Here is a 24,827-nt window from a genome sequence, read left to right on the forward strand (position 1 = left end):
AACTAAAGAAAAAGAATAACGACGTAGTAGACCTGGCACACAAAATGCAAGACAGTATCGTAAACACTGCTAGCCTGCCTTCGGTTTTCGGTTCATATCTCAACCGTGCCACAAGAAAACGAGCGCCTCTGTGTGTAATATTAGCAGTTTCTAACTATCCTAGAATGCCTACTGCAAGTACAGTTCATGGTGCCCACGCCATATTATTTACTTTTGCGAATCAGCGAAGGACCCACTGCGCGTCCGTAAGGCAACGCGCGAACCTACGCAGCTGCTCACTTTGTGGATGCATTTGCTGATGCTGATGGCGATTACATATCTCTGAGCGCTTTGTAATGTGTGGGCCTCTAGAACATCCACTTGTTGCGCACTTCACATGTTTTGATGCCTGGCGTGAATCTACGCTTATGCCGGCAACATTTCATGCTTTAGCCGTGTGAGACGCCACCTATAAATAGCTCTTTGTATATGGGGCATATTTAAACAACATTCTTTTAAAAGAATGGATATTCTATTGCAGCAAAAAATAATATCTTAGTACGTTTACTTACGCTTCTTATAGTAATTAGGATTCGTTCAATTGTTATAAAATATCTATTTATTCTAAAGCAATTTATGCTCCCTTTCTCATAAATAGAATCAAATCTCAAGCTAGAGATATAATGCGATTTTGTTTTCAGTTATAATCATTTTCAGCAAGCGAAAATTATGCTTTTAATGTGGCTCGCGGAAAGTGTCATGCCGAACGACTCGTTGAACATGGTAGTGCCTTCAGGAAAGTGATCATTTGCAATAATACACTGCAAAATGAAGTTAAGTGAACAAATATTTATTAGGCAGGAGGATCAATTTATCCAAAGTGTAATGAATTTTGTTCTTTTTTTAACAACTCGTTGACGCAAGTAGCAAAAATTGATGGTGTACACAATTGTGTACAAAGCGTCTCAAAGTGTTAGACTCCTCCGGCTACAAGACATTCATAGAGTGTTTTTTCGAAGCTGTTTTAAGCAATGAGGTGGCTGTGTGATACAACACCTGCTTGCCACGCGGAAGTTCTGGGTTCGATTCTCACTGGAACCAAACATTTATTATATATTTTATTTGAATCTTTCTCGATTTTTCGGTCATGGGCAACACTGATTTTTCACTCACTATCAAAGACGCCGACAACAACGCCGACGCCGGAATTTATGCGGAAAGAGCTCTTGCTGTAGCGTCATATTGCACAGATAATACGCGTGTGCAAAGTGTTATGGCGTACTACACAACAAGATATTCATCCTTCTGATAAAGTCACGAGGTGAAACTGGAGTGCCGATACAAATGTGCCACAGATTGTGAGCAAACAATGCCAGCAATATTAATGATAACGAAGCTCTTATTTATTGCATTGCGCCAATATATATGGTGCAAACACTGTCCCTCGGTCCTTTATCCTATGTCCAATATGTACGATACCATTTATGATAAATGAGTACATCGTTTGTAAACTTCACAAAATAAGCCATCATAACCGCGCTGATGTAGCATCGCAACACTAAAATTCCTTTGTTGAGATATGTATACTGCTGCGGCTGCCATGAATATAAGTGCTTCAAGCGATTCATTCTGTATTTGAAATGCAGCGTTTACCAGCAAATTATATAAGGGTTTCGACTTGACTCGGTCGTTTCTGGCGTAAGAAAGAGGATTCGTTTTTAATATAACGAAGTCTACGTCAACCTCTAGCGCAGGACACATGCCAGGCGGTCAGATTATTGCATCTTTATTATGCATTTAGGTAACAACAGCACTAAGTGCTCTCCAAGCTTAAAAAATAAAGATAAGAAAACTTGCTAGCGTGCTCTTCTTTTCGGACTTATCCGTGCACCGCAAGCACAATGTGTATAGTGCGTTTCGCATGCTGCCCAGCTGTGGCGTGCGGCGTGACGGCTGCCGTTGTAGCAGACGACGCGGATATCCTCACCCTCAGCGGAGTCCGCGGGCATCAAGGCACCTAATGTGGCTTGCAAAGGCACGCTATCTCGTTCAAACACAGTCGAAGACATTATGAGAGCTTTGCAAATCACAAGCGAGCTGGCGGCAGCTAGCTGCCCGCTGTTTGTGGAACCATATGTATTGTCACCGATGGCAGACACCACCGCACGGTCAGATTCCGCCGCCTATGAGCCACTTAAGGCATCCACGTTAGGGCAACGCGAATGAAGCCCATACACTACCTTCTTTAAATGAAAAAACTTCAGCCTTTCGTGAATTACATGTGTAAAAGAAACCTCTCATTTGTTTTTCGGCTGATGCGCATGGCTCTGATAGCATTTGTACTCATATTCTGTCGATTTCTCAGCTTGATGACGGGACATCGTCTGTCCGTCGTCTTGCGTTTTTACCTGTGTGAATGTGCTTGAGTTCTACAATATGCCACTTAACAAACACGAACTTGCCCAACAACACGCTCTTCTGCAGCACACCACTGCCAAGGGTCATGTTCTCTGTGTTGTGCTATCATGTTTACACTGCAATCTTTAGAGCAAATACTAAAGTGGGATGAGTGTTCTATAAATATGTGACTGATATACCTACTCTACCCTGAATGCGACAGTGTAAAAATATTACGCGCTTGCAACTTTTTTTTTGTTCATGAAAATGTTACCATGCCTTTCCGCGTAGTGACCTTATTCGGCAGGCCGGATTTCAAAAATCGATTTTGTCAGTGAGAAACCCTGCATCTTGCACCGGTGATGTTGGGCTTTGTTTCGTCTTCAGCATTCAAACTCAAATTTCTCCTATGTATGAGTAGCTTGTGACATCACTGTAACTTCACAAGTTTTCTTTACGGTGCAAAAGTAATCATCAAACTGATCGACACTCTATGCCCGTATTGGAATGATTGCGCACTTCGTCGAGCGCCGTTATCAATCTCAAATTTCATCTATTAAAGTAAGCACAGACTTATTCTTAAAAAAAGACGGTTCTGTTTCTTCCCTTCATTACGCCTCAAGAACTGATAATTGTGAATGAGCGCAGGAACTCTTATACCGGTGTCACACGGTGTGCTCCGGACCGTGATCGAACCTTATCAGAATCAAATTCCTCAACAGCGATTGGCTCCCTCTGTAACTCACGCAAAGGAGTGAATCTTAATTGTGAAGTGCTATTCGGATAAGGCCTGATCGCGATAAAGAGTGACATTATTACACCGATATTACTTTTTGGGCTAATTGTGAGGACAAGATAGCGGTGCTTGTTTGAACATGGTAAGGCAAATCGCTTTTAGAAAAAAGAGCCAGAATACGATATTCCTGAACTCCTGTTGGATCATGATTCAGCGTAATGCTTCCCCGTTGTCCGACGAGGCGCAGTCCGTGAGCAAAAAGTCTCGAAGATGCAAAGAATAATAGTAACAATTAGAATTAGAATGGAACCCAACTTAGGCCACGGACACCACCAGCGGTAGGGTTGGTTCATTGCTGCTACACACCATCTAGTTGCGAACCCTGTGCTCTCAGCCTTGGCTATGGTGATAGCGCAAATATTTCGGGGCTTCATACATCTTTGTCAATCACAGGCGTAATGTGATATCGCGCCCTACTCTGAAAGGCGAAGATTAAGCGCTATCCAAGCTTTTCTTGGTGGTAGTAAGCGAAGCGTACAGGCAAAGAGTACCTAAATAAAATCAATGGAAGCACTTTGATATTGATGGTCCTTATATGGTAGTCTGTTGTTGAGGAAATTCTGGTGTATCAGTTATGTGCATTTTATGCTGCAAGAATGCGCCTTTGTGCTAACCTTCTGTGCTTAAAAATATTAACCATATTCGCAGGCTGAAGCTAATCTGAAGTCCTAATGAAAGCTTTGTTGTACTTTCAGATCAAATGCGAGGGAAGGTTTTTTACAAGAAAGATGCGACTGCCTTTGTCATCGGTTGGGGTGAGGACGGAATCCGTAAAGGGAAGTCGAGAAGCCACTTGATGCAGTTGGAAACAAAAATTGCTTCTTGTTCAAGTAACGCACCAAACCTCCACGAAGGAATGATGTGCTCCAGTTCAAGCAAAGGTAAGAGCATTCCAACAGGTACTGCCCCGTGTAGAATATCTGCAGCACGAAAGGCATACAAGGACGCAGGCGGTGTTACGTGGCTCCGTGGCTATATGACGCCTTCTTCGGGGCATGAAAAGTGTCGCGCAGTATTTTTCGCCAGAACAAAAGCAAGCGATCCCAGAAAATACATCATGCAGTTCAAGTAGAAGTGGGCGCATAATGAACACTCGCACAATAGTTATTATGTATGCCCATGAATGCCATGTATACGCTGAGTATTTCATAAATTTTGAACGAGCTGCTTTTGTGTAGACTATAGGCACTATTATATACATGGGCGGGGGAAGGGTTTTATCTCGGGGGTGAAAATTTGTGTGGGTGAAAATTTGGCTGGGGAAGGGGGAGCGCTTGTGTAGCTTGGGTGTGGGGGGTAACAAGTTATGACGTAGCTTGAGCGGGGCAAGTGCCCCTGTAGCACCCCGCTGCCGACGCCAATGATTATAAGTATAGACATAGCACAACCGCGCGTGCGAGATTGTCCCATCTTTGGGTCCCATCACGCTCTAGCAGAGTGGCCTTTACTCGCTAGCACTCACGCAGCAGCCCTATCAGATAGAGCTCGACACCTAGGCCGTGGCTCGCGTTGAGTCGCCACCGCGGCGGGTTTAAGGCCAGTGGGAAAGAGAAGAGTTGTTTGACTGACACAGTTATTTCCTTCAGAGCGCCACCACACAAAGCAATAATGTGTACGAAAGCGAAGCGGCCGAGCAGTTCCGCACGGACGAAGAGAAAGCACAAATAAAGAGCATACGAGAGAGAGCGATAAAGGCTCAAACTCACCTCTCGTAGCTTTATTAATGAGAACTAACAGGCAATAATGCCAAGGGAAGTATAGGGGATGTTATATGTAGTAATTATGATGTAAATGGGAATAAAGTAAAGCGAAAGAAAACATAACTTGCCGCCGGCAGGGACCGAATGTGCGACCTTCGAATAACGCGTCCGATGCTCTACCACTGAGCTACGGCGGCGGTCGTGCTCCCGTCCAATTTATGGGTTATATATGTGCAGCTAAATCTGGGAGTGTTAGTCAGCGCCGATCGCGGCCATGGCGGCGAGTGTGCCCTGGTACCCATAGCAGCTATATCCACTGACCCTCTCGACGAGTGGCCGCAGCCTGCAGCAGTATGAATGCGCTAAGCGACCGACTTGACCTCTTGCGAAATTACGATACGCCGCCTGGGAATCCGTGAGGACAAAGGTGGCTTTTGTATTACGCATGGCTAAGGCTATACCGGCTTCTTCCATGGCTGTAATGTCGATTCCGGTAGCCGAGACGCAGTCCACGACCTGTCCCCTGTTTACCACGGCTGCCGTGGTGCGATTGTGCAGTGGTCCGGCGGCATCTACAAAGAAGGCGTCTTCACAATCCGAATATCTGTTGTATATTTTGGCTCTGGCAGCTCGCCTGCTTTCGTGGTGGACGGGGTGCATATTACTTGGCAAAGGACGAATACTGACTTCATTCTGCCTTTCTGGTGGTAGTGACAGTTTATGGGCGACCTGCATTGGCGGATTGATGCCGACGGCGTCTTCTAGATCGATGTACATTAATAAATAATAAAAACCTTCGCTCCGAGAAAGAATAGAACCCAGGCCTTCTGCGTGGCAAGCATGTGTTCTACCCCGGAGCCACGCCGGGGCTTGAAAGTTCTTCGTAAAAAACGATATAAGAATGTGATGTAGTGGGAGGAGTCTCCTTAATGTGTCTAATACTGCGTACCAGAATCGTAGAATTGCACCAGGCGTTGAAGCATGTGACGCATTGCGCAACGAGTGGGTGGTTTTAAGCTGGGCACCCATTACTAAGTGCGGAAATGCGCGTGGCCCCTTACGGACGTGTAGTGGGTACTTCGCCACTTAGCAAAAAGACTAATTATTACGTAGCGGTCACTTCACCACTGTATTTGCAGTAGGCATTTCAGGACAGTCTTAAATGGCCAGTGTTACGCGCACAAACGTTTCTTTCCTTGTGGCACGGTTGAACGGGGTGCTCGCGGGGTCCGACTACGCTATCGCGTTCTGATCTTGAAGGAGACGCTCAAGCGAGAAGCTCAAGTGAGAAGCTCAAGAAGCTCAAGCTGCTTAAGCTAGCCGTAATTTGTGCGGCTCACGGGTATGTTGAACTTTGCTAGTACTTTTAGCAGCCCTGGCTTTTAGTTTCGAGAGGGTGAAAAAGTGGACTTGATCCTTGATGTCGCATCATTTTTCGTTTACAGGCCCTCAATCTATCTATCAATATGCATGACTTTCTTGATCAACGCCCTACCTGCTTTTGCTTTCGTCATATAAATTTCCGCGTGTATTAGAAAACGTGCATAAGGAGTAAGAAATGAGCTTCACGATATCTCTAAATAGTTCTTGAAATTTTGTCAACGTTTTGGCTACGCCGTCATCAAATCGTTCGCACCATAAATTAAGCAGCGCACCTTGTATCGAGGCAGCTGCCGACAGTTATATGTGACCGCCATTTTCTGAACTTGCCTTCCTCATTAACTCGCCGAACCTACAGCCGTTGCTGGCGACGGCAGTGCGCTCGTCGGAGACGAAGTGCATCACGGAGTGGTTGGAATCTGTCCGGCAGTTAGCGCAACCGTACTAGCCGTTGCAGTTTTATTCTGCTGGACGCCGACAATCCGCAAGCGCCAACTACCCGGGCAAACGAAAAAAATATTTAGGAACGATCGCCGATAAACGGAAATTTGGCATTGTGGATGCGTCTCCAGAGCTGAAGTTGCGACCGCAGACGCGTGGATCCTGGAGTCAATTCGATTGCGATCATCCCAACCCTCATTCCAACGACGAGCTGAGGCGTTTCCGCTCACTAGTTGCCTTACACTATGTAGTAGCCTTACAGTTCATCAATCGCTGGACTTCCAGCAGGCAACGCAACTAGGCCACTTTATGGTGCCTGAGAAAAGAAACCTTGAAATGAATAGTCTCGCGCAGCTCACGGCGACATGGAGCACGGCGTCACTCAGGCAGACTACAATCGCTATCCGCCGGAGGTTCAGGGACGTAGACTGGACATGTCCAATTAGATCGGTCGCTGGCGCTACGTCTGATAGAACGTTTCTACGTAGATTGGAATAGGGAAACTGAAAACTCGCTCGACCGAGCCGCTGCGATCTCTAATGATTCGCACGCTAAATTCTTGTAGCAAATTGCACACCCGACACATAGAGCTTGAATTGTTCTGCAAATGATCCTTCGGACTCGTTACATCGGCTCAAAGCGTTTGCACAAAATTGTTAACCGTGTCCGGATCCGTTTAATTCGGAATCCCTGCGGCTGACTGTCTTCACCCCGACGGACGTCAACGCAGCCTTTACAGAGCGAGCCACCTCTTAAAACCAGATGATTGACTCCATATCTGCAAAATTTCAACGAACTGTTTCGAAGTGTAGAAGTATCATGATGGGGCTTGAGAACTGTCTTTAATATACCACCTGATGGTTTTTACTTCATAGCACATGCACGCCAATTTACGCATACATTAGACAGTTGTTCTTGGTGCATCAAGGTTATAAAATCTGTGAACCGCCATGAACGACTAAAGAAATCTCACAGCAATGAACGTCTATTACCTCGTCAGGATTTTCAGTTTCTGTATTGACTCCTGTAAGAGGTAAATTTAATAACGTGAATTATGTACACCAGTTATGTGTAAATGCATTTTTCTTGCATGCATTGCGTCTTTGAAATATGGGCAAGGGCCGCCTAAATTTGAAATGGTCACACTAAGTCAAGATTAATAGTATTTTTTTTCAATAACGCCATTTTTTAGATGCATGAATGTGTCCGTGTTTGAGTGCAAACTGTTCACGGAGGAATATCATGCACGATGGTTTTGATTTCTTTTTACAGGCGACGTATGCAATGGCGATAGCGGTGGTCCACTTATGCAGGGTGTTCACAGCGATGAGAAAATATGGACGCAGGTGAGTATTATTTTCCGGGATACATTGTCAAATCAAACAGCACCTTATATTAGCACTGAGCGTGAAAAAAGGGGCACGCCAAAGACGAGACAACGAATAGAAGCCCACATACACAGCGCTCACTAAGAGCTGAATTTATTATAGCTCGACAAGCAGAAAATAGGAACACATATGTGACGTCAAAGAAACACCAAAGCGATCCCCCCCCCCTACCAATTCATTCACCAGCACACAAGCACTAAGCACCCAAGGAAACAGATTGTTTTCGTGAAAGGGCAACATAGGAAGAACTGATGCATTCTTGATCTCTTTTAGGAATTTCTTTTATGACTTCTATGAGTGCGAGTGGGCTGGTGACTGAATCGGTAGCGGGGGTGTTTCGCTTTGCTTTTTTATGACGTGACATATGTGTTCCTATTTATTGCTTGTCAAGTGATAATAAATGGGATTGTTAGCGCTGTGCATGTGTCCATTATTGGCATGCTGGTTGTTGACGCACTCAGTATGTACCAACTAACCCGCCAACAACGCTATAACAGATATACGCATTTCATTCGGCAGCGTTACTCCGCCACAAATGGTTGCAAACCTCTTGCTACACGTAAGACGCATACGATAAATCCGCCAGTTGAACCGCAGCATCCTTCGTTGAAGGTTGCTTCTGAACGAGTAGGTGGCGACAGTCAAGATAAAGAAGTAATAGCCATGGTAAAAACCCTAATGAGCACCAGTCGTGTACTCCTAAATAATAGTCAGACTCCGGCTGCTCGTAGTGCACTTCAAATATTTGATGCTCTAAAGCCGGTGCTGTCAAGTCTGGAGAAGCATCATGGCTCCTCATCTGCAGCCCTTCCGTAAAGAAGTGAAAGACGCGTCAATTTTCCAGTGGAATGCCCGAGACCTTGAACCCCGCATTTCGGATATTCGGCCATTTGTGTTTAGGAGTCAGTTTCCGGTTATCGTCATTTGTGAGACGCGCCTTCACAGTGTGATACGATTATCTAAATACGAAGCTTTCAAGTTTGCTACCTGCAACGACAGTAGTAACGTCATCGTTTTGATCAGGTGCGAACTCACCTATATTGGGCATCGAGTACCACCTGATGACAGCAACCAATACGTGTGCCTGACTGTTAATCCCAATAATATGACTTTCACACTAGTAGGCGCATATCTTTCACCTTAGGCCGCTTTGATACTGCAAGACTAAGCGCTATGATATCAGCAACAACTGGACCGTAGATTATTACGGGCGATTTCAACGCTCATCACTTATTGTGGGAAAGCCTGAAGACAGATCGTCGGGGACGACATGTATCCTCCTTAACGTCTGACCGTGAACGATACTGTTTAAACGACGGCAGTCCTACGTTTTTACGGGGTCTGTCATATAGCAGCTGTCTCGACCTAGCTTTTGTGTCACGTAGCCTAAGTGCCAAGGTACATTGGTTTGCCGACAATGAAACCCATGGATGTGACCACATCCCCACCTATAATAAAATCAAGGGCCTAAGCAAGTCGCAGATCACCGCCCTTTCACGCATCGATTGGTCAAAATACAGGTCATTTACAGAGAAGCGGTGCGAGGAAAACCAAGGTTTTCTCGAAAGCTTTGAAGGTATAATGAAAGCGGCTACTTAAGACGCTTCATATAACTTCACACCTTCATCACAGTTTTGCGAATACGAAGTGGAATTGGAGCGGCTCCGAACAATCCGTCGTAGTACCGAACGACGTTAGAGATGCACAAAATCCATCTATGACTTTAGGGAGGCGATGCGTCTGCTGAAAAAGATATAGCGTTGAATCAACGCACTCCAGTCGCTAAGATGGAAATCTTTATGCGAGTCGCTTGATTCCCACAAAGCTCTATCGCAAACATGGAGAATCATCGGCGGCCTACGAACATTGCCGCAACAGCATCGTCCTTTCAAGTACCTTGCTCTCCACCAAAGTCGACGCGAAATTGGTGTAGCAGAAGACTTCAGCGCCAGAGTTGCCAGTAAGAGGCCCGAGTTCATCCTGAGTAACCTAGGAAACGTGCCGATGTCCAGAGATTTCCGGATGGACAAGCTGTTCTCTGCAGAGGAGCTTCAGGCAGCTTTGGCAGCATGCGAGCGTTCGTTATCACCTGGAGCTGATGGTGTCACCTACAAGGCCCTTTGTAACTTCGGACAAGGAGCTCAGCGTGCCCTCCTAGCTGTATACAACGTCTCTTGGTGTAATGGATTATTTCCTCCTTCGTGGAAGTCTAGCCGCCTCGCGCCGCTGCTCAAACCAGGTAAATCTGCTCTGGACTTGACCTCCTATCGCCCCATCGCGATTGCCAGCTGTTTTGGAAAGATGATGGAGAGGATGATACTGACTCGCAGAGTCGTACCTGGATCATAACGAGATACACCCTATGACCGGCTTTCTGCGTGGACGGTCTTATATAGATAATGTTATTGACCTTGTCACGTCTGTACAGCAACAATAAAGCCTCAAAGATTACCTGCGGCAATGTTCCTGCACGTGCAAGGCACATATGACAATGAATTGCATGAAGCCATCTTGGATGCCTTGGGTACATTGGATTGGGGGGCCGTGTCTATCAATGGATTTACAGCTATTTGAGGGATAGAACCTTCTTTCTTCAGACAGAAGATGGTACAACAACGCGCATACAACAACGTACTTGTCGCGGTGTACCTCAAGGTGGAGTCCTGAGCCCCATACTCTTTAACCTTGCGCTCATCGGTCTTGTTGACGTTCTTCCGCGGTCTGTGCATCTGTCAATATACGCAGACGACATCTGCATCTGGGCGTCAGGGGTCACGCGTCTACACGTACGAGCCAGGCTTCAGCGAGCGGCTACACTGACGGCAAACTACGTCCAAGGACGGGGACTGGAGCTGTCTGAGAAATGCTCACTGGTTGCGCTTACGCGCAAGGGAATGACCCCATACGTAATCAAATCAATGGGCGCACTATCAGCTATGAGAAGACCCACCGTTTACTGGCAGTAATCATAGATCGCGACTTGTCCTGGAGCCCCCAGATCGCCTACATGAAAAAGAAACCCGGAATGGTCATCCACGTCCTAAGGTTTCTTGCGGGAAAATCGTGGGGTGCATCTGTACGAGCGATGCTTTAATTGTATACTGTACTTTTCTTCGGCTTCATACGCTACAGCTCTCCTGTACTGGGCAGGACCCGAAGAACAAACTTAGGCGTCCTCCAGTCGATTCTGCTCAAGCACTCAGGATATGACTTGGGCTTCCGAGATGCGCGTCCTCATCAGCGCATGTCGTCATTGCTCGTGATCAGCTCATGACAGCATACATTCACGTCGATGATTTAAGAATGCACATAAGACATGCCGCCCGCATTCCATCACATCAACCCGCATCACTTCCAGCCTCTAGGCCACACTCTCCGCTCAGCAGTATTATTGCATCGCAGCGAGCAGTGATTCCCGCGAACTTCACGAACGCAGCAAGACCGCCGTGGCCGTTGTGTTGTGTACGTCCACTGGAAGCCCAGATAATCACTCCCTGTATACAAAAGAAAAAACAGTGGTCATATCTGGCCTTACAACAAGCCACACTATTGTTACTGCACGAAAAACTCAGTTGACACATTCACATTTACACAGACGGTTCAGTTTCTTCTACAAGCTCAGCAGGGTCCGTGGTCATACCGATAAAATCCGTCATCACAAAGTTCCAGACATCGCATTTGACATCATCGACGGCTGCAGAACTACCGCCATCCGTGCTGCTCTAGAATTCGTAGTTGAAGAACCGCCACACCGTTGTCAGTCTTCTCCGACTCCAAAGCAGCCCTCCGGTGCATTATGTTACCATATTGTCATGGACCAAATGAACAGTTAGTCGCTGACATAAGACTGCTTCATCAGCGCGCTATCAAGAAGCAGCACAACATAACCTATCAGTGGATACCGGGCCATTGCGGTATCTACGCAAATAACCGTGCTGATGAAGCCGCCCGATCTGCCCATGATGCTCTCCATTGTGCAGCTATACCGCTGTCAAGAACGGACACCGCAACAAGGCTTCGGTCATTGCACGTCAACTGACACTTGCACAGTGGAACTCGACGGAATTTATAATGCCCGTCTTCACAACTTGGACCCAAATCTAGAGCTCCATCTTCCGTCGGGAATAACTATAGCTGAGGAGACGCTCCTGTGCCGCCTGTGGCTCGGGGTGGCCTTCACGAAGGCCTACTCATTTCGGCTTGGAATGACCAGCAGCCCGACATGTGGTAACCGTAGCTGCGAGGAGACAATCGCCCATCTTCTCTGTGAGTGTCCTCGCTTCAGTGCACCAAAAAAAGAACTGTCGAAAGTGTGAGACAGACTTGAAAATCATCCATTGGCGGACGAAAAGCTCTTAGGACACTGGCCGGAACCGTCCTCGGCACGGCAAGCTTTGAGAGCGTTCTTGCGCTTTTTGAGCTCAACTAGTCTCAGAGACAGACTTTAAGCAGAGTCGTTTGTCGTATTATTGTTCTTTTTATTTCTTCTTTTTTTTTGTAACATCTCTTTTCTATCATCGTTCACTCCCCCTTCCCCTTTCCCCAGCACAGGGTAGCCAACCGGTCTGACAACTGGATAACCTCCCTGTCTATCCGTTTTTCATTTCCTCCTTTTCCTCCATATGAGTCTGAACGTTGTCCGAAGTGGGCATCTGTTCCAACCATGTGGCATGCATGAAACGATTAACGGCACACATTGCAGAAGTTACGGGACCTTGCAATGGTTATTACTTGCAATAGCTAGTATGCCCATGCCTGCGATTGATATTTAAAATCACTAATGTTAAAAATGTAGGACACGTGCACTGCATAGCAGCCGAAGTAATGAAAGTGTCCATGCTTCTATAAAAAACAGAACATACTCCTTAGACGCCAGGTGGAAGTTAAAAATAATGGCAATTCTGGTTACATCACATTACTGGCGTTCAATGTGTGGACACAAAATGACAAGGGTACGTCATTGCACGTCATGTTTTGAGACGAGGCAAGACTGCTTTCGTTCTTGTTGTACGACGGGTTTATCTGTGGTGCGAATGACGCGAATCAGTGGTGCGGGTTTACCAGTGGCCATGAGACTTCTTTAAATGTGAAAGCGCCAGCTTAATGCAAATGTTTTAAGTTAGACGAACCCTCAAGAGGCGATGCCACTGCACCAGCAGTGAGGTTGCAGCGCATTCACTGGTTGCACGCCAGACGCAATCTTAACCAATGTTATTCCCCAGTGACGCAGGGCGCACGCTAACACGTGTGCCTGTCCTCTTACAGCTACGCTACAAACTTAAAGTGTATGCACACAAGCAAAAAGTCTCTTGTCAACGGAATCGACATCTTCCAAACTGAGAGGCCCTTTATTTTACTTTATTTATTTATTAGTGCAACGTACACCGCGCAAGTGGGCATTACTGTAGGGTGGTGAGGAAGAAAAAACACACAGTTTTACAGTCGAAAATGACACACATTTGCGCAGCATGCATTGCCTGCGCATTCACGAAAAGCACACATCTTGTAGTGACCAACAAAAAGCATCGGCTGCAAGATCAACAACACACGCGTCTAACCTATTCCATTCACGAGTAGTAAAATGAAAAAAAGAATTAGCAAATGCACTGATACGACAGCTGACCTCGCGGATTTCTTTTTTGAGTGATCATTTCTATGTGGCACGTAGTAGGGTCTCATCACGTACAAACTCTTGTTAATGCAAATTTCATCACAAAAGATCGAATGGTAAAACAATAATTAAGCAAAAAAGTAACGCGCAGTCACCAAGCGTTCGATTGATATAAAACATTGCACACGGAAAGCAAGAGCGTGAGAGAAGTACACGAGATCAGCCACGATATTAGCCTCGGCGCACAAACTTCGTGGACAACACACGCCATCAACACCCAGAATATGACCACACACACAAGATACCCGCCTAGGGATAAACACAACAGAGCAGGTGTTTCTAGGTAGCGCCCAGATGAAGGGAGATCGTCAAGGAGCATGACCACACGTTCATTTCATTGAAAAGAAATTTAAAAGCTTCCCTGACGCACAGAACCCTTTGAGAACACTTTCTCCTCCCCAATAGGGGTTAATTAATAATGTTTGGTGGTCCGGCAACGTTGGGCGCCTTCGCCATTTTTTTGGGGGGTGCCGTCGCGGAATCGTCTGCTAGGATCGGCTCCATGAGGAAAGGCCACGGACAGGTTGAGCAGTAATCGTTGACGGAGCTTTCGGAACAAGAAACTGTGGCCGTTTTCTTTGACACCCGCAACCGAATGGTCAGAGGATCTCACTGTGCTGCCACAAATCGGCGAGAACACAACATCGGAGTTTTGCGCGCTTAAAAACTCATCCGCACAGCAGCTAAGAGGCGCACCGCTTCACAAAGCCGAATTGCTCGTCTCTAGTGCCGTGCGCTTCCGATCTTAGGTAGGCTTTCAAGAAAAGTGCTCGCTGTGGAAAAGATGTTACTGTCAAACTTCTAAAAGAACCTTGCACTACAATACATCTCCATTGTATTTTCCACTGGGATTATAAACACGCTTCCGATACCGAAACCACGCAGTTTCCGCGAGGCCTGTGCAACGCTGTGCTGCTTTCCTCGGCTCACTTCTTTAGTCACCGGTACAACCTTCACAATAGCGACCAAACAAAAATTCTGACCACGCGTTTCAACTGTATACAAAGAAAGCGGACCCAGTAATGCTCTTTTACTGCACACTGGTTCATTATAATGCGTTATGGTCGTAATCTATCGCGCGGGTTTAGTATTGTCGTTCTGGGTTTTTAAAGCTACCTGTGCGCTCACCGATATATCTTTTTAAAATATTGTGCTCATTGCTGTAGTAAGACCGAAAGACGAGCTAGTTGGTAGAAATTCATCTTGCTTGCTTTCGCATCCCATGGCGGCGTTGCATAACTGTGCGCTATTGAGAACAGCGTACGGGGGCCCCCGATCAGCGGAAAGATGACTGCGATGATCTGCCGAACAAACAGCTCCATCTACTTTGCAACTACGTAACTCTTAGCTCCGTGTTCGCAGCGCACGCTGACCGAAGAAAACAAAAGAAAAATGAAAGGGGAGCGATGAGGAGGCGCAAAGCGAAGGGCAGATGCGGCATGCGGATTATGTACTTCGGCGCACACTGCCTTGCGAGGTGCCTATTGGGATCTTTTCGCCGATTGAGTCTCGTGTGGCGGCACTGATGTTATGCGGACACGCGTAGCAGCGTCTGTGGCACTGCGTACCCACATTTATATACGTAAATTATTGCTTTCGTCGATCTGCAGCACCGACAAGCTAATGCTGATCAATCATGCTCTCTCGCGCGCGTGCGACGTCGGCGTTCTGTTTTAAAATGCATTTATCGTAATATTGTCCTGCAAGTCTAGCTAATGTTGCAGGCGAGCAGCTATACTGCACGGAGAAATAAGAACTGAGGTTGGAGAGCACTATTGAATGCGCCGGTCAATTTAGAACCACACCACAATAACGATTTTGTTGACAAAACAAGTTCGCGTTGGTAATTTCTTTTTCTTCTTTCAGGTAACTGATAAATTCGATTATAATGAGTGTTACCTTGTTCCCTGCATTATTATGGCTCGCTAGATGCCTGAACAGCGCACGAACACATTGGGAAGTCATCGCACACCGAAGATAAAAATCCAGCAGCTAGCACCCGAAAGGCTGCGATATGCCACTGGTTTCGTTTTCGCGCCCAACAAAACATGGTGGATTGAGCTTGTGGGCTCATCGACAGATGGCGCTACACATCTTGAATATCCCCTGTTGTCTGTGAATGAAATAGCGCAAGATCCTTTTTAAAGGCTACTTTGAGCGAAAAATACTTCCACGCTATATGGCCTAGAGCAGTACACAGGCCGTAATTCTCGGCCCCGGGCCCGGCCCGGGCCCGGCACTTTTTCAAGTTTACTTTTTCAAGTTTACCCAACCCAGTGACTCAAAGCGAGAATCGGGCCCGGCCCGCACCCGAGAATAAATTTAACCTACCCGGCCCGGGCCGGCCCGATCGCAGATTGGGCCCGACAGGGGCTCCAGCCAATTCACTAGGTGGTGTTGCCCGAACCGCAAGGCGTTTTGAGCATAAGATAGCTACGATTTGTTGGCGCATTATACGCTAACAATTATGCTTTATCCTATACGGCAATTCCCTGTACAATACGGCCTCACGGTGGAAACAGTTGAGCGGACATACTGAGTACAGTGAACGTTAGTTCGGCAGAGGTATACTGCACCTGCTTTTCTGCAAATGCAATGCGAATCACTAATAGCGTTTTCTAGCAGATATTGCAGTAAAGAACTGATTTGCAGCATGTGTCCAAAAACCAAAAAGAAAACAGAGAAACAAGCACAGGAGACAGAGAAGAGAACGCTCGTTTAAATTTCTGTGTTTATTTCGCTCTCTATTATAATTTAGTGTGTGCTCTACCAACAAAGCCGATCGTGCACTCCTGAGGGTATGTTGCACCTGTCTCCAGCATTGTAATAGCTTTTTGCCACAGCAAGAGAAATACAAGAAAAAAAAAGCAAATTTATTGCCTATGATTTAAGTACACCAAACTAGATAAATATTATAACGAACCGCGTGCATCACGTGCATTTTTCTAAATACGTAAGAAGAGCCGTAAGAAAAGGAACAAAAAATTTAGTGTTTGCACTGATCTGCGCAAAGCTTGGCACTGGGAATCACGGGCCCGTCACCGCTCGCACTCCCCGTCGACTGACATGTCTCGCTTCGAGATGCACGGCTTCCTCCTCGGGAGCGCGCACTTTCATAGAACGCCCCATTATACTATGGACACGATCGGGCGCAATCCGCCTATACACTATAGAGCGGACGTTGCGCGCGATGTCTCCGTCGGTGGCGGTGGCTTGCTCGTTTCACCATCCTCATCATCACACCATCACATCTCCCCTCCTCACGCTCACTTTCCTTTCTCACCACCTTGCTACGCTATACTATACCAGTCTGTGCTATGCTCTGCGAGCGTGCCTGGATAGCCGAGTGGTTAGGACCTTGTCTTCGGATCGCGGGTATGCGGGTTAGAATCCTGCCTCGTGTAGAATTTCATTCGGCACGAAGATTTCCTTTTCTTGCTTTCTATCTCTTTTTCTCTCTACTTATTTTTCATTCGTTGATGTTCTCTCTTTTTCTGTCTGCATTTCTTTATCTCCATTTCTTTCTTTCAGATTATTTCTATGCTACGCTTTACTGTCTCCCCAGCTCCTTTCCTCCTCCTAACCATCACATCTCTACTCCTAACTCTCACTTCCCCTTGCCACCCGCATCCCCGCAGGGGCGCCTGCGCAAGCAGGCGTTTGGTGTGTAGCGACACCACGGACCCGAGCTAACGGGGGGGTTTCGACCCCCTCCCACGCCTCGCCGTGCGTGGCTTTGCCGTGTCCGGGGAAAAGGGGATCCTGGGGGTTGAGCCGACGCCGGGTGATTGGACCTTTAAGGCCCCCCCGCAGAGGCAACACACCCCTTTGGCCCCGGCTTCACGTAGACGGCACCCCTGGGCTGACCCACCCAGGGGAAACCGGCAGTCGCCTTTTCCTGTCTCTCTCTCCCCTCACATCTTCGTCTTTTCTCCCACTTTTCATCCTTCCTGTCTTCTCCTCACTTCTATTTACTTCCGTTTTCCTGGCGGCGAGGGTTAACCTTGTGTGCGTGTGCCCTCTCTTGGGCACATCATATTTGGTTATAGTGGCTGTGTACAGCTGACGTTGGCATGCCTTATATACATCTAAGTGCTGTCGCGTCCCCATGTTGGGCTCCATGGTGGGCGGCTGGCATAGCTGCCGAATTGATATATAATTTATGGCTTCCGCTTCCTTCCCCCGACTGCATGATCGTCCTCCTCTCACAAAGAGAGGGCGCACCGAAGACACCTTTTTTCAAAAACCAAAAGAAACTTTCCCGCGATTCCACATCATCCATTGCGAAAACCTTGAAAAGAATGCAAGAAAGATTTCTCCTTTTGTTGTCTCAAGGTGCCTGACCGATACACTCGGCCAAGGTTATAAGGTCACAAGAATGGCTAGTGGTGACCTTCTCCTTGAAATTCAAAACAAGACACAGTTTGAAAACCTCTCGAAACTCGTCTCTTTTGGAACGACACCTCTTTCTGTCACACCGCACCGTTCCCTAAACAGCTCCCGAGGTGTAGTGTCCGACCAAGACCTACTCGAACTGACAGAAACTGAGCTCCTTGAAGGCTGGAGTGAACAGCACGTGATAAACGTACAGCGGATCAAAATCAGGCGCGATGATAAAGAAATCCTCACAAAACACCTAATCCTCACTTTTGGCACAAGCACCCTACCAGAACATATCGAAACAGGATACCTGAAACTAAAGGTCAGACCGTACATACCAAACCCGCGGCGTTGCTTCAAGTGCCAGCGCTTCGGTCACGGCTCCCAGAGCTGCCGTGGCCGTCAAACCTGTGCTAAGTGCGGCTCACACGAACACCCTAGTGACAACTGTGCTGAAACTCCCCACTGTGCAAACTGCGATGGCGGACACGCAGCGTACTCTCGCACGTGTCCTTCATGGAAAAAGGAAAAAGAAATAATCACACTCAAGGTAACAGAAAACATCTCTTTTAGGGAGGCGCGCCAGCGCCTTTCTATCACACAGGGTCATTTGTACGCGGACGTGGCACGCAAGGGGGCAGTGCCACAAAGGTTCGCGGCGACCGCACGTACCACGCACAGTGGACGGGCGGTAGCGCCATCCGCCCCCTCAGCGGAAGCAGCCCGTGCTGCTCCGCAACCAAACGGCAGGCAGGCCTCCGGATCTGCAGGCCCAGGGCCTTCTGCTCAGGCAGAGAGCCCCAAAATTCCGACACCCGTGCGCGTAACACGCGAACGGGCATCCAGCGTCTCCACCGAGGCGATGGACACAATGGCAAGCCCAACGGCGTCTCAGGCGCCGAAGGAACGGCGCAGCTCGTTGGAGCGCGCCAAAAAAGAAAAAGCCCGCATCACAGGGCCTGGAAAAAGTTCTGTGACTTAAGGCAATAGTTTTTCAGTACACACAGCACTAATACCCACCCAAAATGGATACACAAATTATACAGTGGAACGTCAGAGGTCTTCTTAGAAACCTCGACGATATCCAAGAGCTGCTACATGAACACTCACCAAAAGTGCTGTGTGTACAAGAAACACACCTAAAATCCAAGAACACGAATTTTCTACGGCAATATGTCATATTCAGAAAGGACCGGGATGATGCCATCGCGTCATCCGGTGGTGTAGCTGTTATAGTAAATCAAGGAGTAGCGTGCACACATTTACCGCTCCGAACGTCCCTGGAGGCAGTGGCTGTTCGAGCGGTTTTTTTAAACAAACTCGTAACCATTTGCTCTCTCTACATACCACCACACTACCACCTTCACAAACATGAGTTCCAGTCCTTAATAGATGAACTACCAGAACCTTATCTGGTCCTTGGGGACTTCAATGCGCATAGCAGTCTATGGGGCGATTCTCGGTGCGATGCGCGAGGTCGTCTAATTGAACAATTTCTTCTTTCTTCGGGCGCTTGCCTGTTGAATCAGAAAGATCCAACCTATTATAGCCTCGCTAACAATACATACTCGTCTATAGATCTCAGCATTACATCTCCATCGCTTCTACCCTTACTTAAATGGAAAGTCATTAATAACCCTTACGGAAGTGACTACTTTCCTATTGTTCTGAGCACACAAATAGTAAATGAATGTCCCCCACAGGTTCCTAAATGGCATATTGACAAAGCCGACTGGGAACAGTTTCGTAAGACTGCTCTCTTAAGCTGGACAGACATGTGTGATTTAAGCATAGGTGCAGCTGTAGACTACTTCACAGCTTTTTTGATTAATGCTGCCACCAAATGTATCCCACAAACAAGTGGACTGTCTGGCAAACGACGGGTCCCATGGTGGAACAATGAATGCCGGAAGGCGCGTAAAAAACAAAACAAAGCATGGAGGTTGCTTCGGGACTCTCCGACAGCCGAGAACCTTGACAGTTTCAAAAACATAAAATCTCAAGGCAGGAGAACGCGCCGACAGGCAAGAAGAGAAAGTTGGGAGAAGTTTTTAACGGGGATCAATTCGTATACACAGGAGGCTAAAGTTTGGAATATGGTTAGTAGGGTAGCAGGGCGGCAAGTATATTCACTTCCTCTAGTAAACACACAAGGCGACACCTTGGAAGATCAGGCAAACTTCCTCGGCGCACACTTCGAACAAGTGTCTAGTTCCGCGCATTACTCTGAAGTCTTCCAACGGTACAAAACAAGAATAGAAAAACAAAAACTAGAGCGGAAATGTACAAAACACGAGGCATACAACCAACCCTTCAGCTTAGCTGAGCTCCAGATTTCGCTTAACAGCTGCAGTAATTCCGCCCCAGGTTTTGACCGTGTGGTATACGACATGTTGAAAAACCTACCTGCAGAAACGCAAAAAACATTACTGTCCTTGTACAATGCTATCTGGTTTTCCGGCGAAATCCCCTCGTCTTGGAAAGAGGCCATTGTCATTCCTATTCTAAAACAGGGCAAGGATCCATCCTCCGTTACGAGTTACAGGCCCATCGCACTAACAAGCTGCCTGTGCAAACTTTTTGAAAAGATGATAAACCGCCGTCTTATACATTTTCTGGAAACAAACAATCTACTTGACCCGTAACAGTGCGGATTTCGCGAGGGTAGATCCACGACCGACCACCTGTTGCGCATCGAGGCACAAATCCGTGACGCATTCGTGCACAAACAGTTCTTCCTTTCTGTGTTCCTCGATATGGAAAAGGCTTACGACACCACATGGCGCTTTGGAATATTAAGAGACCTGTCCCACCTTGGTGTACGTGGTAGAATGCTAGATATAATAGAGAGCTACTTGTCGGATCGTACGTTCCGTGTCCGAGTAGGAAATGTTCTGTCAATACCATTCCTTCAAGAAACTGGAGTGCCACAGGGTGGTGTACTTAGCTGTACACTCTTTATTATCAAAATGAATTCCCTGCGTCTTTGCATTCCACGAAATATGTTTTACTGCACATATGTCGATGATGTCCAGGTCGGTTTTAAATCGTGCAACCTTTCCATGTGTGAGCGGCAGGTCCAGCTAGGGCTGAACAAGATCTCCAAGTGGGCAGACGAGAATGGTTTCACTCTTAATCCTCAAAAAAGCACCTGTGTCCTGTTCTCTCGAAAGAGAGGCCTTCATCCTGATCCAGATATTGACCTGCATGGTCAACATCTCTCCGTGAAGACGGAGCACAAATTTCTAGGCCTTATCCTGGATAGTAAGCTGACGTTCGTACCACACATTAAGCATTTAAAAAACAAATGCATAAAACAATTAATGTTTTAAAAGTGTTGTCACGCACTACGTGGGGTAGTGACACAAAGTGTCTGTTGAATGTGTACAAAAGCCTCATACGCACTCGCCTTGACTACGGGGCAATAATCTATCAGTCGGCGACAACAAGCGCCTTAAAGATGCTTGACCCTGTCCACCATCTCGGCATTCGACTGTCTACGGGCGCTTTTCGAACTAGCCCCGTAGAAAGCCTCTACGCCGTATCGAATGAGTGGTCGCTCCACCTACAGAGATCCTACTTATCATTTGTATATTTTCTGAAGGTGAACGCAAACAAGGAACACCCCTCACACTCCACAATGAATGATTTGTCCAGTTCTGCCCTTTTCGACAACCGACCTTCGATGACACAGCCCTACTGGCTTCGCGTGAGGGGCCTAGCTGTAGAAATGGGTGTGCCACTTCTCGAACACTCTCTAATGGCTCCCGCTCCACATCTCCCGCCGTGGCAGTGGCAGCTTATAGATTGTGATGTTTCTTTCGTGGAAGTAACCAAGCACGCGCCACTTGCACATATCCGTACACACTTCCTCGAACTCCAGCACAAATATACTTTTCCAGAATTCTTTACAGACGCCTCAAAGTCCAATACTTCTGTGTCGTACGCAGCGGTTGGTCCATCCTTTTCCGATTCCGGTATTCTGCACCCAAACTCAAGTATCTTCACAGCGGAAGCTTACGCAATACTTGCGGCCGTTAAGCACATAAAACAAACAAAACTACAAAAGTCAGTTATATACACGGATTCCCTAAGCGTGATAAAAGCTTTAAAAACTTTGAAAAAACACAAAAACCCTGTCCTTGACTCGCTATACTCTCTCTTATGCGCGATCTATACACTGGAACAACATGTCGTAGTGTGCTGGGTGCCAGGGCACCGCGAGATTCAAGGCAACGTGCTGGCGGACCAACTAGCAGCATCCGCCCACGAAAACAGTCCCAATACATCCATAGCCATTCCCCCACTAGACCTAAAACCCTTCCTCAAAAGAAAACTCAGGACCTTTTGGCAGAGCACGTGGGACATGCAGACACGAAATAAACTACACGTTATCAAACCGCATCTGGGAAATTGGCCGCCGGTATCGAAGTCACGGCACACAGAAGTTATACTCTGCAGACTTAGGATCGGTCACACATACAGTACACACACACACCTTCTGTCCGGTGGCGATCCACCGTTGTGCGACAGATGCGGTGAACCCCTCACCGTGCTTCACATTTTAATTCAATGTAAAGAATTAGACACCCTTAGAAAAAAACACTTTCCAATGCCCTACCGACAACAAAGACCATTACACCCATCAATGTTCATCGGTAGGGAACCGGTTTTTAAACACCAATCACTATTCGCGTTTTTAGAAGAAGTTCGTAACTTTCACGTAATCTACCCAGGCATTCCGTAGCACGGCCTCCTCACAGAGGCTGCTGCTGCGGTAGCTGCACTTAAAGAAGCACCTGCCTCGCAGCCCTTGGTCTCAAGGGCGTTGCTGAGGCATTCGTGCTCATGCCATATACACGTAGTTTCAGTAAGCTATTCATTCTCTCGCCATTCATTCTCACTACCCATACATTTCACGTCACGCTCATGATTTTAATACTTATACGTTTTACCCGCCTTTAGCGCGAGGAATTTTAAGGCCCCTTTACAGCCACCTACCATAATCATTGTTCATATCAGTTACGATGACCTGGCGCTCTTTGGCCATCAAATGGCCCTTGCGCCAATAAACATCAGATATCATCATCATCATTGCCACCCGCATGCTATACTATACAAGGCTGAGCTACGCACTGCTACCGTGTCTGGATAGCGGAGCGCTTTGGCCGTTCGCTTTCGGATGGAAGGTGCGCGGATTCGAATCCGTCTTCATGAGGAATTTTTTCGGCAAGGATTTTTCTCTGTCTTGATACTTTTCTTTCCGTCTCTCTTTTTTTTCCTCTCTCTCTCTGTACTCGTTCTCTCACACATCACGGTTATTGCAGGCCACGCCGTAGCGGTCAGTAATGAGATTTGTCAAAATCCTGTGGCACATACCCATTCATCATGATGATAGGCTTGCTGCGGGATCGCCATTTTACGGCTGGCGTAAGTAGCTTCGCCGTTCAAAAACTATTTGGAATAGTATTTATTTCATTTATCACGCCACTGGTAGTATAAACAACCATTGGGTAATTTCTTGTGGCATAGTTCACAATTTATTTCTTCAAATATTATTGTGCAGAAAATGAAATGATCAAGAGATTCCAGCTTTAGGACGCCATGCGCTTTTGAATCACATATCCTGCCGCGCCAAAGTTTCTTGCACTGATTCTGCGAGCCGCGGGGATCCACAACATCTGCCTTGCGAATTCTGAGGCGTCGGCAGTCGGTATTTTTAGACTTCCTCCAGTGGCGGAAATTTCGGATCTCTGTGTGGACCTCTGCAGAATGAACATAGCTGTCCAGCTCCTCTCTTTGTTTTGCTCGTTTCCTCCATTGAGGACCTTCGGGTGTGTTGGCGGGCCGCGCCGCTCAGCTCAGGACTAGACCATCAACTCTGGGCGATCCAGCAGGCCAAGGAAGCTGCTCAGAGACATGGTCTCTGGCCAGCTCCTACGCGCATATCCAGCCCCAGATTACACCATCTCCCGCTCAAGTGAAGCATCTCACCGCTGCTTGGCATCCACACATGGTTCCCTTTAGTGGGAGATGGTGTAATGTTTTTATAGCAGAGCTGTTAAGGTCGAGGTTGGCTGTGTGTCCTAGATAGAAAACTGTCATCATCATGGACCGGCACGTGCCATCTACGTCCTCTTCATCTCCTTCATCGTCTGCTTCGCTACTAGAAGACGTGCGCCGATTTGTCTGTCGAGGGATGCAATAATTATTAGGCTAGAGAAGGAGTACAGAGAGAGAAAGAAAGAAATCAAAAGAAAGAGGAAGAGAAAATTTCATAGCGAAAAAACGTTCTTGCCGATGTAAATCGCGTACACACGATCCGAATGCGAGCGCTCGTACTGTGTTCTCGTCTTGCGTCTCCGTAGTGTTCGCGCTGACTTTTCAAAGTCTAATAGTGCATGCCTTCCTAAAGATGTTGTACCTGTAGAAGATGGCCATTGGACAACGCGGATAGGACTGGCAGGAGGTGGACGAAGGGAAGCTGATCTCGTGATGGGGGCGGTTTGTACTTCTTGTGCTTTCACCGCAATGTTTTCGCTGAAGTTACAGAGCGCACGATGGTCACTCCGCTAGCTGGAGAGGCCGCGTTTGCGAAAGGAAGGCGCTGCTCAAACACAATGAACTAACAACTGTGAAAGTTGTTAGTTCGCGCTCGTCCTGTATATACCTGTGCGTTCGTTACGTGCGTTCTT

At 47.1% G+C, this 24,827-nt stretch overlaps 1 protein-coding gene across 1 annotated transcript in view; it reads left to right on the plus strand.

The window, feature by feature from the left end:
• LOC119395859 (complement factor B) overlaps nt 1–24,827 on the plus strand; it is a 236,330-nt gene that overhangs the window by 207,102 nt on the left and 4,401 nt on the right. Inside the window, exons 17-18 of the mRNA XM_037662862.2 lie at nt 3,868–4,053; nt 7,966–8,039. Of these exons, the coding sequence (XP_037518790.1) occupies nt 3,868–4,053; nt 7,966–8,039 (260 nt within the window). The remainder of the gene's footprint in view (nt 1–3,867; nt 4,054–7,965; nt 8,040–24,827) is intronic.

This window comes from Rhipicephalus sanguineus, chromosome 6 (assembly GCF_013339695.2).
Source record: "Rhipicephalus sanguineus isolate Rsan-2018 chromosome 6, BIME_Rsan_1.4, whole genome shotgun sequence".
Classification (NCBI taxonomy): Eukaryota; Metazoa; Arthropoda; class Arachnida; order Ixodida; family Ixodidae; genus Rhipicephalus; species Rhipicephalus sanguineus.